A 12,716-nucleotide genomic window follows, 5' to 3' on the forward strand; every position below is an offset into this window, starting at 1 on the left:
CACAGGTTACAAAGTAACAGTGAATAGTTTCTAATGCATTGGGAAGTACATTCAATACTTATAGAGAAATGGGTGGGGTAGGAATCTGCATGGTCGTACCATAAAACCACCTATGTTCCTTATCCTTCCTGCCCCCTGTTGTGTATCTTCCTCTATTCTGTCCTAAAACCCATTGATCTGCATCAACCCTCGTCCTGCTAAAGCTTTATGTTTACCTCAACACCTCATACTTCCTTTCCCACAGCACAACCAACATTCCTTTTCTCATCTAAACAGTGGGGGCTCAGTCGTTTAATCAGTAAGAAATTTCCCTGACAGCCACTCCTGGAATCCACTCCAGATCTTTTTCTTGCTTATTTGATGAAGAAATAGCAAAGGAATAGCCCACAGCGGTCCATGAAATAGCTTTTCAGTCATTTGTCCAATTACATTTGATCCCATGAAAAAGTGGGTGCTGCAAATTAACGAGCTGTAATTCCTAAACCTTTCCTCCAATTTGGATGTGAATTCCCTCATATTAAAGCTGAGAGACTGCACGTTAAGTCCATATTCATTATTTAACTGTAACTTTAATAGATTTTGCTAAACAGCTAAAATAACAGAACGTGTGTCAGTGTCCAATTATTCCTGGACCTAACTGTATCTGGAATTAAGTGTCCAGATATATTAAAGAAAAGGCAACTTTCCTGGGGGCATACTGACTTTTTATACATAACTGTCTGTTTCTCAGATATATCAAATTCTTCATTAGCATCCACGTGTGTATTGTTCATGGATTCAGAATTGTGTGCTTTACAAATCCTTTACCCCTGGGGCCAGATGTGAACCCATTGCACAGTTTTGGTGATGTGGAAGGTGGGGAGCTTACTGATGTGGTGACAGATCCTCCAGAGAGTTACTTGCTCTGTCTCAGTGAGACCTGGGATAAAAACAGCAGACAACTCACCATTGGTCTGATGGTGAGTACACACATCTAGAGTTGTGATGGTAATAGAGAAATGGGAGAGTGCTATGGATGAAAAACATCATGATACATTAAGGGCGTTTCTACATAGCAAAGATCAAGTTTCCAAGACAGTAACCCCCATGCCAAATGGTCAATGTAAAACATTCCTGGGGTTAGTAGAGCGCAACCCACAGAGAGACAATCTAAACAAAGGTTTCTGTTGTTCCCCTTATCTAGGCACATTGACTTCCAATGAAACATACATTCATATTTTAATTGTTAATGCTCAGATTCCACACTGGTATGGTAATTTTATGTAATATTTTTTTATGAACAAATCAACTCTGATCAGTACAATATGGACAAGCTGGGTGTTTTTCTATTTGAATAGTTATGTTCATTGTCTTTCTTTTCATATGTTCTGTGTCAAGTTATCTTAGCGTGTACTTTTTTGAAAGCCCCATTTAGGCCCCTTTACACAAAATATATGAAATTGATTTATATTTGCTGTAAGAGCTGACTTTGAATAGCTAATTATTTTTTGTCCTAAGTGCGTGTGGATTTTCCTCCAAATGTCTACTCAATAATAACATACGTTTGTTCCCTAATTTAATAATATAAATGTTTATTTTCAGTTGTTTATCCTACATCCATTATCTCATCATTGTCATAAGAACATTCTTGCCAGTGTTACAGCTTTGTTAAAGCATAAATGACTACAGTAACAGTAAGTCATTTGCAAACAAACATGATCATTTGAAATTAACCGTTGGTAAACAATTGGAACAAAATAACATCTGTGAAAGATGTCAGCATCCCCTGACAAGATTCTGAAAGTCACTTTAAGCATTATATTTTCCACTACTGATTTGCTTCCTTCATGTATCATGCTCAAGAAAGAGGTGTGCTGTGCAATGAAGTGTGGTGTGTTTTCACAGTTCTTGTCAATTGCTTTGGCTCATTCCTTGAAACAGTGTTAGCATTCTCAAAGCATCCACATTTCTGGCTTGTCCTATTTTTTTCATTGACACTCAAAGTTTAGTTTTGTTGTTTTTGTCATCTCAAAATGAATACTATTCAGATGCCAATTTCACTTGTACAAGGTTTTACAATACACATTGCGCTGTGGATTTTCACTGTATTTTTATTTGTGTAAAGTAACTGACTTTTATTTGTGTAAAGTCAACAGAAAACATAATACAAAAACACATCAATACAAAAAAAGAAAATCACGTATAGTGTAACTACATCACATTTTCTACATCTTCTACATTAAAGAAATGGTTTGTGACATTATACACCCCCCTCTCCGTCCTGCATGCATTTATGTCAATAATAAATTACTGTGCTCTCAGCGCTAGAATATCATCACATGGAATGAATAGCAAAAATGCATGTGTATGTTTTTTTTTAGGCGGTGCAACCAAGTACAGGTGATGTGGTGTTTGATTGTTTTGTGGACAACTCGTCGCGATCAGAGCTGGAGGGTCGTGTCTTAAAGGTCAATCCTGTAGAAATCTTGGTGGCTTCTGATCTTTCAGACTCCTCACACAGACTCCTGCAAAGCATAGCAACTGCCAGGTAACCCCAAGTTTATTACTGTACTGTAAACCTGACTTCAGCACTGTGTTCAGACTGATGCAGTGCTCAAACATTTGTAGTTTCTGAAAACAGTTAAGGTGATCGCTTCACCCAAAAAACTAATAACCTTCCTTTTCATATTTTTTGGAAAGGAAAGAAAAAGGTGCAGTGGTCTCTTAATTTGTTCTGGAGTTGTATATACATTTTCACATGCACACAGGTTTGTATATATACAACCCTGTTTCCAAAAAAGTTGGGACGCTGTGTAAAATGCAAATAAAAACAGAATGCAATGATGTGCTAATCATTCATCCATATATTTAATTGAAAATAGTACCAAGACAATATATCAAATGTTGAAACTGAGAAATTTTATTGTTTTTGGTAAAATACATGCCCATTTGGAATTTGATGCCAGCAACACATTTCAAATATGTTTGGGCAGGGTCATGTTTACCATTGTGTTGCATCACCTCTTCTTCTAACAATACTCTATAAGCGTTTAGGAACTGATTAGACCAATTGCTGTAGTTCTGAATGTGAAATGTATTCCCATTCTTGCTAGATATAGGACTGCATCTGCTCGCGGTCTCGTTTGTCGTATTTATTATTTCATAATGCGCCAAATGTTTTCATTTAGCACCTGGACTCTTTTACCACAGAGCCATGCTGTTGGAATACATGCAGAATGTGGTTTGGCATTGTGTTGCTGGAATATGCAAAGCCTTCCCTGAAAAAGATGTTGCCTGGATGGTAGATTATGTTGCTCCAAAACCTGTGTATATTGTTCCGCATGAATGGTTCCTGAATGTGCACTAATACACCCCCATACCGTCATGTATGCTGGTTTTTGTGTGCTGATAACAAGCCGGATGGTTCCTCTCATCATTAGCCTGGCGGAAGCAGGCTAAAGATGAGATTTCAGGCTTGTCCTATTTTTTTCATTGACACTTAATGTTTAGTTTTGTTATTTTTGTCTTGCCAACAGAGTAATGTCATAACAATTGTTCTGATTACATATAATGGCTTCTAGCTTTTTATACTCCTCCTTGTCAGCTGGCAGAATATTATCTCTAATGCTATGAAATACATACAAAACGAGTTGTCATACTAATAGGAAAACAAGATAGAACCCTATACTGCCATGGCAACCATAGTTCTAGGTCATAGTTACCAGACCTCCTGATCTGAGCTACCCCTAGTGTCCTACACAAAAGGATGAATACAGAGGGGACACAGGCAGCTTTAACTTGGCTCCAACTGAACAGGGTCGTTGATAAGATAGGGTTGAGGCCTGGCGCCTTGGTTGTGGCCCTATTCACTTCTAAGAACAGGGCATGCTGACCTAGGTCTTCTATATGTGGCAACCATGAACAGTCTAAAGCAATTTCAGGCCTAGCCTAAAACAGTTCATTTATTACAGTTAATTTACAGAATAAAGGATAGAATAAGAATAGGGTAATACATTGATCCTTAACAATTTCAATTGTACAAGGTTTTACATTACACATTGCACTTTGTATTTTAAAGTAACTGTCTTACAAAAACTATTTCACATTTTGATTTGTTAGATCTCAGGTCAGTTTTCCACTTTGCCTCAGTCCATTTTGAATGAGCTTGGGCCCCGAGAAGGCGGCAGCATTTTTGATCTTCTTTATATATGGTTTCTTTTTTGCATGGTAGAGTTTTATTTAGCATTTCTGGATGCATAGTGTTCACAGACGATGGTTTTCAGAAGTATTCCTGAGCCCATTTAGTGAATTCCCCTACAGAATTGTCTTTGTTTCTAATGCATTGCCGCCTGAGGACCTGAAGATCACAGCCATACAATATTGGGTTTCAGCCTTGTCCATTGCGTACAGAGATTTCTCTGGATACTTTGAGTCTTTTAATTATTTTCTGTACTGCAGATGATGAGATCCCCAAACTCTTTGCAATTTTGCTTTGATAAACGCTGTTCTAAAATTGTTGCATAGTCTTTCACAGATTGCTGAACCCCTCTCCATCTTTACTTCTGAAAGACTCATCCTCTCTGGAATGCTCTTTTTATTCCCAATCATGTTTACGGACCTGTTGCAAATTAACCAGATTTTTTTGCATTACTCAACTTTTCCTATCTTTTGGTGTACCTTTTCCAACTTTTTTGAAACGCGTTCCTGGAATCAAATTCCAAGTGGGCATATTTTCTTCAGGAAACAACATTAATTATGTTGTCTTTGTACTATTTTCTATTGAATATATGGTTTAAATGATTTGCACATCATTGCATTCTGTTTTTCTTTCCATTTTACAGTGTTCCAACTTTTTTGGAAATGGGGTTGTACATACACCAGGCTGCGTAGAGCATACGTAAGATTAAAGACAACCATGTTCGATTACAAACCCCCAAAACACGAATGTTGTTGGACAATTTCATCACCCTTTGTGGAACCCGTCTGCTAATCTGTGAACAGTATTTGAAATGTGGTCTAGCATTGAAACAACTAACAGAGGCAGTTACTTTTCGCCATTCAGGCACCTTTAAACGTAATACTTTTCTCAATTAATTTGCACTGTATAATAAACATGTTTTCAATATGATTGAATCAGCACAATATCAACCATATATAAAGAAACAAAATAAAATAAATATAGTGGCAAACTGAATTTGCTAAATTAACTTAGTTAAAAATATAAAATATAAAACTGTGACTTCGCCCGGCATGGCGCAGCCGGGGCCCCACCCTGGAGCCAGGCCCGGGGTTGGGGCTCGTTCGCGAGCGCCTGGTGGCCGGGCCTTTCCCCATGGGGCCCGGCCGGGCCCAGCCCGAACGAGCGACATGGGGCCGCCCTCCCGTGGGCTCACCACCCACAGGAGGGACCATAAGGGGCCGGTGCAGAGAGGATCGGGCTGCAGTCAAAGGCAGGGGCCTAGACAACCCGATCCCTGGACACGGAAACTAGCTCTAGGGACGTGGAACGTCACCTCGCTGGCGGGGAAGGAGCCTGAGATCGTGCGTGAGATTGAGAGGTTCCGACTAGAGGTAGTCGGGATCACCTCTACGCACGGCTTGGGCTCCGGAACCACACTCCTTGAGAGAGGATGGACTCTTCACCACTCTGGAGTTGCCCATGGTGAGAGGCGGCGGGCTGGTGTGGGTTTGCATATAGCTCCCCAGCTCTGCCGCCATGTGTTGGAGTTTACCCCGGTGAACGAGAGGGTCGTTTCCCTGCGCCTACGGGTCGGGGATAGGTCTCTCACTGTTGTTTGTGCCTACGGGCCGAACGGCAGTGCAGAGTACCCAACCTTCTTGGAGTCTCTGGGAGGGGTGCTGGAAAGTGCTCCGACTGGGGACTCTATCGTTCTACTGGGGGACTTCAACGCCCACGTGGGCAACGACAGTGACACCTGGAGGGGCGTGATTGGGAGGAACGGCCCCCCTGATCTGAACCCGAGCGGTGTTCAGTTCTTGGACTTCTGTGCTAGTCACAGTTTGTCCATAACGAACACCATGTTCAAGCATAAGGGTGTCCATCAGTGCACGTGGCACCAGGACACCCTAGGCCGCAGGTCAATGATCGACTTTGTTGTCGTTTCATCTGACCTGCGGCCGTATGTCTTGGACACTCGGGTGAAGAGAGGGGCGGAGCTGTCAACTGATCACCACCTGGTTGTGAGTTGGATCCGATGGCGGGGGAGGAAGCTGGACAGACTCTGCAGGCCCAAGCGTACTGTAAGGGTCTGCTGGGAACGTCTGGCCGAGTCTCCTGTCAGAGCTCTTTAACTCCCACCTCCGGCAGATCTTCGACTGGATCCCGAGGGAGGCTCGAGATATTGAGTCCAAGTGGACCATGTTCTCCACCGCCATTGTCGAAGCGGCAGCTCGGAGCTGTGGCCGTAAGGTCTCCGGTGCCTGTCGAGGCGGCAATCCCCGAACCCGGTGGTGGACACCGGAAGTAAGGGATGCCGTCAAGCTGAAGGAGTCCTATCAGGCCTGGTTGGCTTGTGGGACTCCTGAGGCAGCTGACGGGTACCGACAGGCCAAGCGGACTGCAGCCCGGGTGGTTGTGGAGGCAAAAACTCGGGCCTGGGAGGAGTTCGGTGAGGCCATGGAGAAGGACTATCGGCTGGCCTCGAAGAGATTCTGGCAAACCATCCGGCGCCTCAGGAGAGGGAAACAGTGCCCTACCAACGCTGTTTACAGTAGAGGTGGGCAGCTGTTGACCTCAACTGGGGATGTCGTCGGGCGGTGGAAGGAGTACTTCGAGGATCTCCTCAATCCCGCCGTCACGTCTTCCATTGAGGAAGCATAGGATGAGGGCTCAGAGGTGGACTCGTCCATCACCCGGTTTTGTGGATTTGGAGAAGGCATTCGACTGTGTCCCTCGCAGCATCCTGTGGAGGGTGGTTAGGGAATATGGGGTCCTGGGTCCCTTGCTAAGGGCTGTCAGGTCCCTGTACGACCGAAGCAGGAGCTTGGTCCGCATTGCCGGCAGTAAGTCAGACTTGTTCCCTGTGCATGTTGGACTCCGGCAGGGCTGCCCTTTGTCACCGGTTCTGTTCGTAATCTTTATGGACAGAACTTCTAGGCGCAGCCAGGGGCCGGAGGGTGTCAGGTTTGGGGACCACACGATTTCGTCTCTGCTCTTTGCGGATTATGTTGTCGTGTTGGCCCCTTTAAGCCAGGACCTTCAGCATGCAATTGGACGGTTTGCAGCCGAGTGTGAAGCGGTGGGGATGAAAATCAGTACCTCCAAATCCTGTTCACGAGTGAGGGAAGGATGGAACGGGAGATTCAATCAATCAATCAATCAAAATTTATTTATAAAGCGCTTTTTACAACAGCTGTTGTCACAAAGTGCTTTACAGAGACACCCGGCCTTAATTGGGATCGGTGCAGCTTCTGCAGTAATGCGGTTGATGTATCGGTCTGTCGTGGTGAAGAAAGAGCTGAGCCGCAAGGCGAAGCTCTCGATTTACCGGTCAATCTACGTTCCTACTCTCACCTATGGTCATGAGCTTTGGGTCATAACCGAAAGGACAAGTTCCCGGATACAGGCGGCCAAAATGAGCTTTCTCCGCAGGGTGGCTGGGTGATCCCTTAGAGATAGGGTGAGAAGCTCGGTCACCCGGGAGGAGCTCAGAGTAGAGCCGCTGCTCCTCCACATTGAGAGGGGTCAGCTGAGGTGGCTTGGGCATCTGTTTCGGATGCCTCCAGAACGCCTTCCTGGGAAGGTGTTCCGGTCCCGTCCCACCGGGAGGAGACCCCGGGGAAGACCTAGGACACGCTGGAGGGACTATGTCTCCCGGCTGGCCTGGGAACGCCTCGGTGTCCCCCCGGAAGAGCTGGAGGAAGTGTCTGGGGAGAGGGAAGTCTGGGCATCCCTGCTTAGACTGCTGCCCCCGCGACCCGGCCCCGGATAAGCGGAAGAAGATGGAATGGTAACTTAGTTAAAAATATAAAACAGACAATAATTGATTCCATAATTATTCACCCACTTTATATTTCATAGATGCTCCTTCAGCAGCAATTTCAGCCATGAGTGTATTTGGATAAATTGGAAGGGGCATCCATCTAGCCATGCTTGATGGTAGGGATTGTGTTCTCATGATATGCAGTGTTAGGCTTATGCCAAACATAGTGTTTAACGTGGAGGCCAAATGCTGTATTTTGGTGTCATCAGAACAAATAATATTTTTCAGCTTGGTCTATGGGCTGAAATATGTGCCACCAGAAACTGAATTTGAATCATTTATATTTGAATTTGAATTGCTAAATTTGAATAATTGCATTGAAAAACTGAATTTGAATCACATAATTTGAAATTGTATTGTTTAATTTGAATTATTGCATTGAAAAACTGAATCTGAATTGTATAATTTGAAATTGAATTTATTCGTTTGGATCCGAAGTCCAATAAAATGTGATCCTCACTGAAAATTAAACTCTCTATATATCTTCACATTCACTTCTCACAATTCAGATTCAGTTCTCAAATTCAATTTCAAGTTACTGAGACAGACATCCGGGTAGTTGGAGGATGAAGGAAGAGCAATCGAGCGCAGATTGAGAGATAGCGTTCATTGGCGCACAGGACTCCTCTTGGGCCAATCAGCACCTACATTTTGGAGCATAGTACATGAAACAAGGAAGAAGCTCTTGCCTTGCCAGTGGCCGGCCTTGACCCAGAACGCCCAGTCTGGCGTGACCACCATGGATTCGGCTGGGACAAATACGGTAATTACAATTTCACATATCTACGATCTTTTGTTTAACTGTCGTTAATGTTATAGCTGTTTTGTAGAAACGTTTCGTTTAGTCCGTGAGCATACACAAATCATGTTTACAATTACATTAGACGACTAGCTAGCACCATTGTTCTATATTTATGACTAGCACGTTAGCATTGTTTCTGCTATTATTTTAGCAACGCAGCTAGGAGCGCTGGAGCTAGTCTACAAACAGCTGTATGTACAATAACAACCCCTTTTTTTTTTTTTTTTACTGTCAGTGAATAGCACCAAGTGAAAGTCAATGATTTCTTTATAACTAGTGACAGTGATCATGTCGTTAGCTCAGATAAGTACCGGTAAACTTAGTAAGATCTAGAAATAGAAGGCATCGTGCTAGCTAACTTGCCAGTCCCACCTGTGACTTAAAACAACCCAGCTGTTCTTTTGGAGATTAATTTTTGACCAACTTATGCTGTGATCTGCACAATGTTTAGCAAGGTGAAACTTAACGTTATAGTGATTATGGGCATGATCCAACCAGTTACAAATTAGTTTTTCTGTTAACATGGTATAGGAAACATATCTGGCAATATTGTTACATTCATAACTAGTTGGCTTGTAGTCACATAACAAATATAATTGGTTTGCTACTATTCCGTAATTTTGGTGGTTCCTCATCCATCACATTTGATATTAACTTGACATGAAATCCATAGCAATCAGTGATGATTTAATCTGTTTATGATAAAGCAATTACATTTCTTGGCAATGAAAACCTACTACTTTCAACCTTCACCACTTCTAGATTATGTTACCAGCTACCTCTCTGTAGCTCACATCTCCTATTTGGAATATTATTAGTTCCACAATAGATATTAATACCCTACTATTAATGTATGAAATAATGTCATCTAATACATAGTATGTCAGTGAAAGAATAGCTCCAGCTGATGAAATGGGTTGCATTACTAGATGATATATGTTAACAATTCATTAATACTATCTTCTGTTGGTTTTAGGGAATCCAAATTGAGGATTTTGATTGGGAGAGCTCAGGGCTCTCTCATAACTCTGCCAACACAGGTGTTACCATGCCAGAAATGGAATGTCCATTGAAGACAGAGGACATTGAATATCTACCCGTTGCAATTGATCCCCTTTCTCATTCAAATAGTTTTGGAAAATACATTTATTTGACCACACTTGCACATGCATTGTACCTACTTCACCATCATTGACAATCATGCCTGTGCCAATCAGAGGACTAAAGGCTTTTAATAATTCATGATTGCTTAAGTCCAGTCTAGGACCCCATGTATCCAGGCACCTTATAGTTCACCTTCCATTCACAGCAATTTTTTTAAATCGGACTTCTGTCTTGCTGACACAACCACAGGGAAGCGGGAAAGAACATAGTGAAGGACATCTTCTCTGACAAACATTGTAATGGTGCGATGCACATATGGAAATGCTTTTTGAAGTGTAACATTCAATGTGGCTAACAATGATTTATACTTTCTAAAATATCAAATCAATTAGCCATGCACACTGGGTCATTTAATACACCCATGAACAGTGAATTGGGTTAACATATACAAACTGGATTTGACATAAAATGAAATAAAAGACTGCACAAATATCTTATCTATTACTATTTGAGTCTGAATGTACAGGTGCTGGTCATAAAATTAGAATATAATCAAAACAAGTTGATTTATTTCAGTAATTCCATTCAAAAAGTGAAACTTGTATGTTTACATTCATTCCACACAGACTGATCTATTTCAAGTGTTTATTTATTTTAATTTTGATGATTATAACTGACAACTTATGAAAACCCCAAATTCAGTATCTCAGAAAATTTGAATATTGTGAAAAGGTTCAATATTGAAGACACCTGGTGCCACACTAATCAGCTAATTAACTCAAAATACCTGCAAAGGCCTTTAGATGGTCTTGCTGTGTAGCCTACAGAACTAGACTATCATGGGGAAGACTGCTGACTTGACAGCTGTCCAAAAGACAACCATTGACACCTTGCACAAAGAGGCCAAGACACAAAAGGTCATTGCTAAAGAGGCTGGCTGTTCACAGAGCTCTGTGTCCAAGCACATTAATAGAGAGGCGAAGGGAAGGAAAAGACGTGGTAGAAAAGTGTACAAGCAATAGGGATAACCGCACCCTGGAGAGGATTGTGAAACAAAACCCATTCAAAAATTTGGGGTAGACTCACAAAGAGTGGACTGCAGCTGGAGTCAGTGCTTCAAGAACCACCACGCACAGATGTATGCAAGACATGGGTTTCAGCTGTCGCATTCCTTGTGTCAAGCCACTCTTTAACAAGACACAGCGTCAGAAGCATCTCGCCTGGGCTAAAGACAAAAAGGACTGGACTGCTGCTGAGTGGTCCAAATTTATGTTCTCTGATGAAAGTACATTTTGCATTTCCTTTGGAAATCAAGGTCCCAGAGTCTGGAGGAAGAGAGGAGAGGCACAGAATCCACGTTGCTTGAAGTCCAGTGTAAAGTTTCCACAGTCCGTGATGGTTTGGGGTGCCATGTCATCTGCTGGTGTTGGTCCACTGTGTTTTCTGAGGTCCAAGGTCAACGCAGCCATCTACCAGGAAGTTTTAGAGCACCTCGTGCTTCCTGCTGCTGACCAACTTTATGGAGATGCAGATTTCATTTTCCAACAGGACTTGGCACCTGCACACAGTGCCAAAGCTACCAGTACCTGGTTTAAGGACCATGGTATCCCTGTTCTTAATTGGCCAGCAAACTCGCCTGACCTTAACCCTATAGAAAATCTATGGGGTATTGTGAAGAGAAAGATGCGATATGTCAGACCCAACAAAGCAGAAGAGCTGAAAGCCACTATCAGAGCAACTATCAGAGCTCTCATAACACCTGAGCAGTGCCACAGACTGATCGACGCCATGCCACGCCGCATTGCTGCAGTAATTCAGGCAAAAGGAGCCCCAACTAAGTATTGAGTGCTTTACATGCTCATACTTTTCATGTTCATACTTTTCAGTTGGCCAACATTTCTAAAAATCATTTTTTGTATTGGTCTTAAATAATATTCTAATTTTCAGAGATACTGAATTTGGGATTTTCATTAGTTGTCGGTTATAATCATCAAAATTAAAAGAAATAAACACTTGAAATATAGTCTGTGTGGAATGAATGCATACATTATGCAAGTTTCACTTTTTGAATGGAATTACTGAAATAACTTTTTGATGATAATCAAATTTTATGACCAGCACCTGTATATGCATATTTGAAACTGCAACATTTCACTAAAACCTGATGAAATGCCTGCCCTAGATGGAAGGCCTCTGTCATCACTTGTTTGAACTCAGAAGTTTGCATGTGCTTAACAGGCAGGAGGATTGTATTACTACATGCAGCGACTGTTGGGTGGCAAACTGTATGTGAACCATACAGGATGTCATAGGTGTGATTGAACTGCACAAAGACTGAAGTTTTCCTCTGGTAAGACAGGAATGTGGCCCTGTCCTGTGAGCCACTGGAGAAACGTGCTGGGGGACAGGTGACCTGGATAGTCTACTGTGTCACCCGCCTCTGGATGTTCACCTTTTCAGAGACAGAAAGCAAACAATCATGTTAAATATTTGGTTTACCTGTACCAGCACAGAGATACATAAGTACTTACAATGATAATGAAATCTACATGGAAACTGAATTACCAAATAAAAAATTACAAAGTGGGATGTTTTCCATATTCCAAAGAAAATGTATTGCAAAAAGTTATTCAAGTAAATGGCTAGCTATATCAATATAAAACAACATTAATACAACAGGCACTATATTTATAGACCACAATACCATATGCACTATTACATTTAATGTAAACATGACTGTTTTTACACTAAGTTGACCAAGTATGATGTTATTATATAGTGGCAAGCACGGTTTTATAGCTACTAGCCCATATTTACTGTAGCGCTAG

General features: G+C 42.1%; 1 protein-coding gene across 8 annotated transcripts in view; it reads left to right on the top strand.

Moving 5' to 3' along the window:
* Window positions 1-12,716, top strand: part of msh3 (mutS homolog 3 (E. coli)) — a 231,921-nt gene that overhangs the window by 58,922 nt on the left and 160,283 nt on the right. For all 8 annotated transcript variants that reach the window (XR_004576708.1, XM_034296469.1, XM_034296470.1 and 5 more), the window contains 2 exons: window positions 820-959; window positions 2,361-2,527. Coding sequence is in view for 7 of the 8 variants with exons in the window: in XM_034296469.1 (XP_034152360.1) it covers window positions 820-959; window positions 2,361-2,527 (307 nt within the window). In the remaining variant the exon portion in view is untranslated. The remainder of the gene's footprint in view (window positions 1-819; window positions 960-2,360; window positions 2,528-12,716) is intronic.

The sequence above is a fragment of the Esox lucius genome, chromosome 13 (genome assembly GCF_011004845.1).
Source record: "Esox lucius isolate fEsoLuc1 chromosome 13, fEsoLuc1.pri, whole genome shotgun sequence".
NCBI lineage: Eukaryota > Metazoa > Chordata > Actinopteri > Esociformes > Esocidae > Esox > Esox lucius.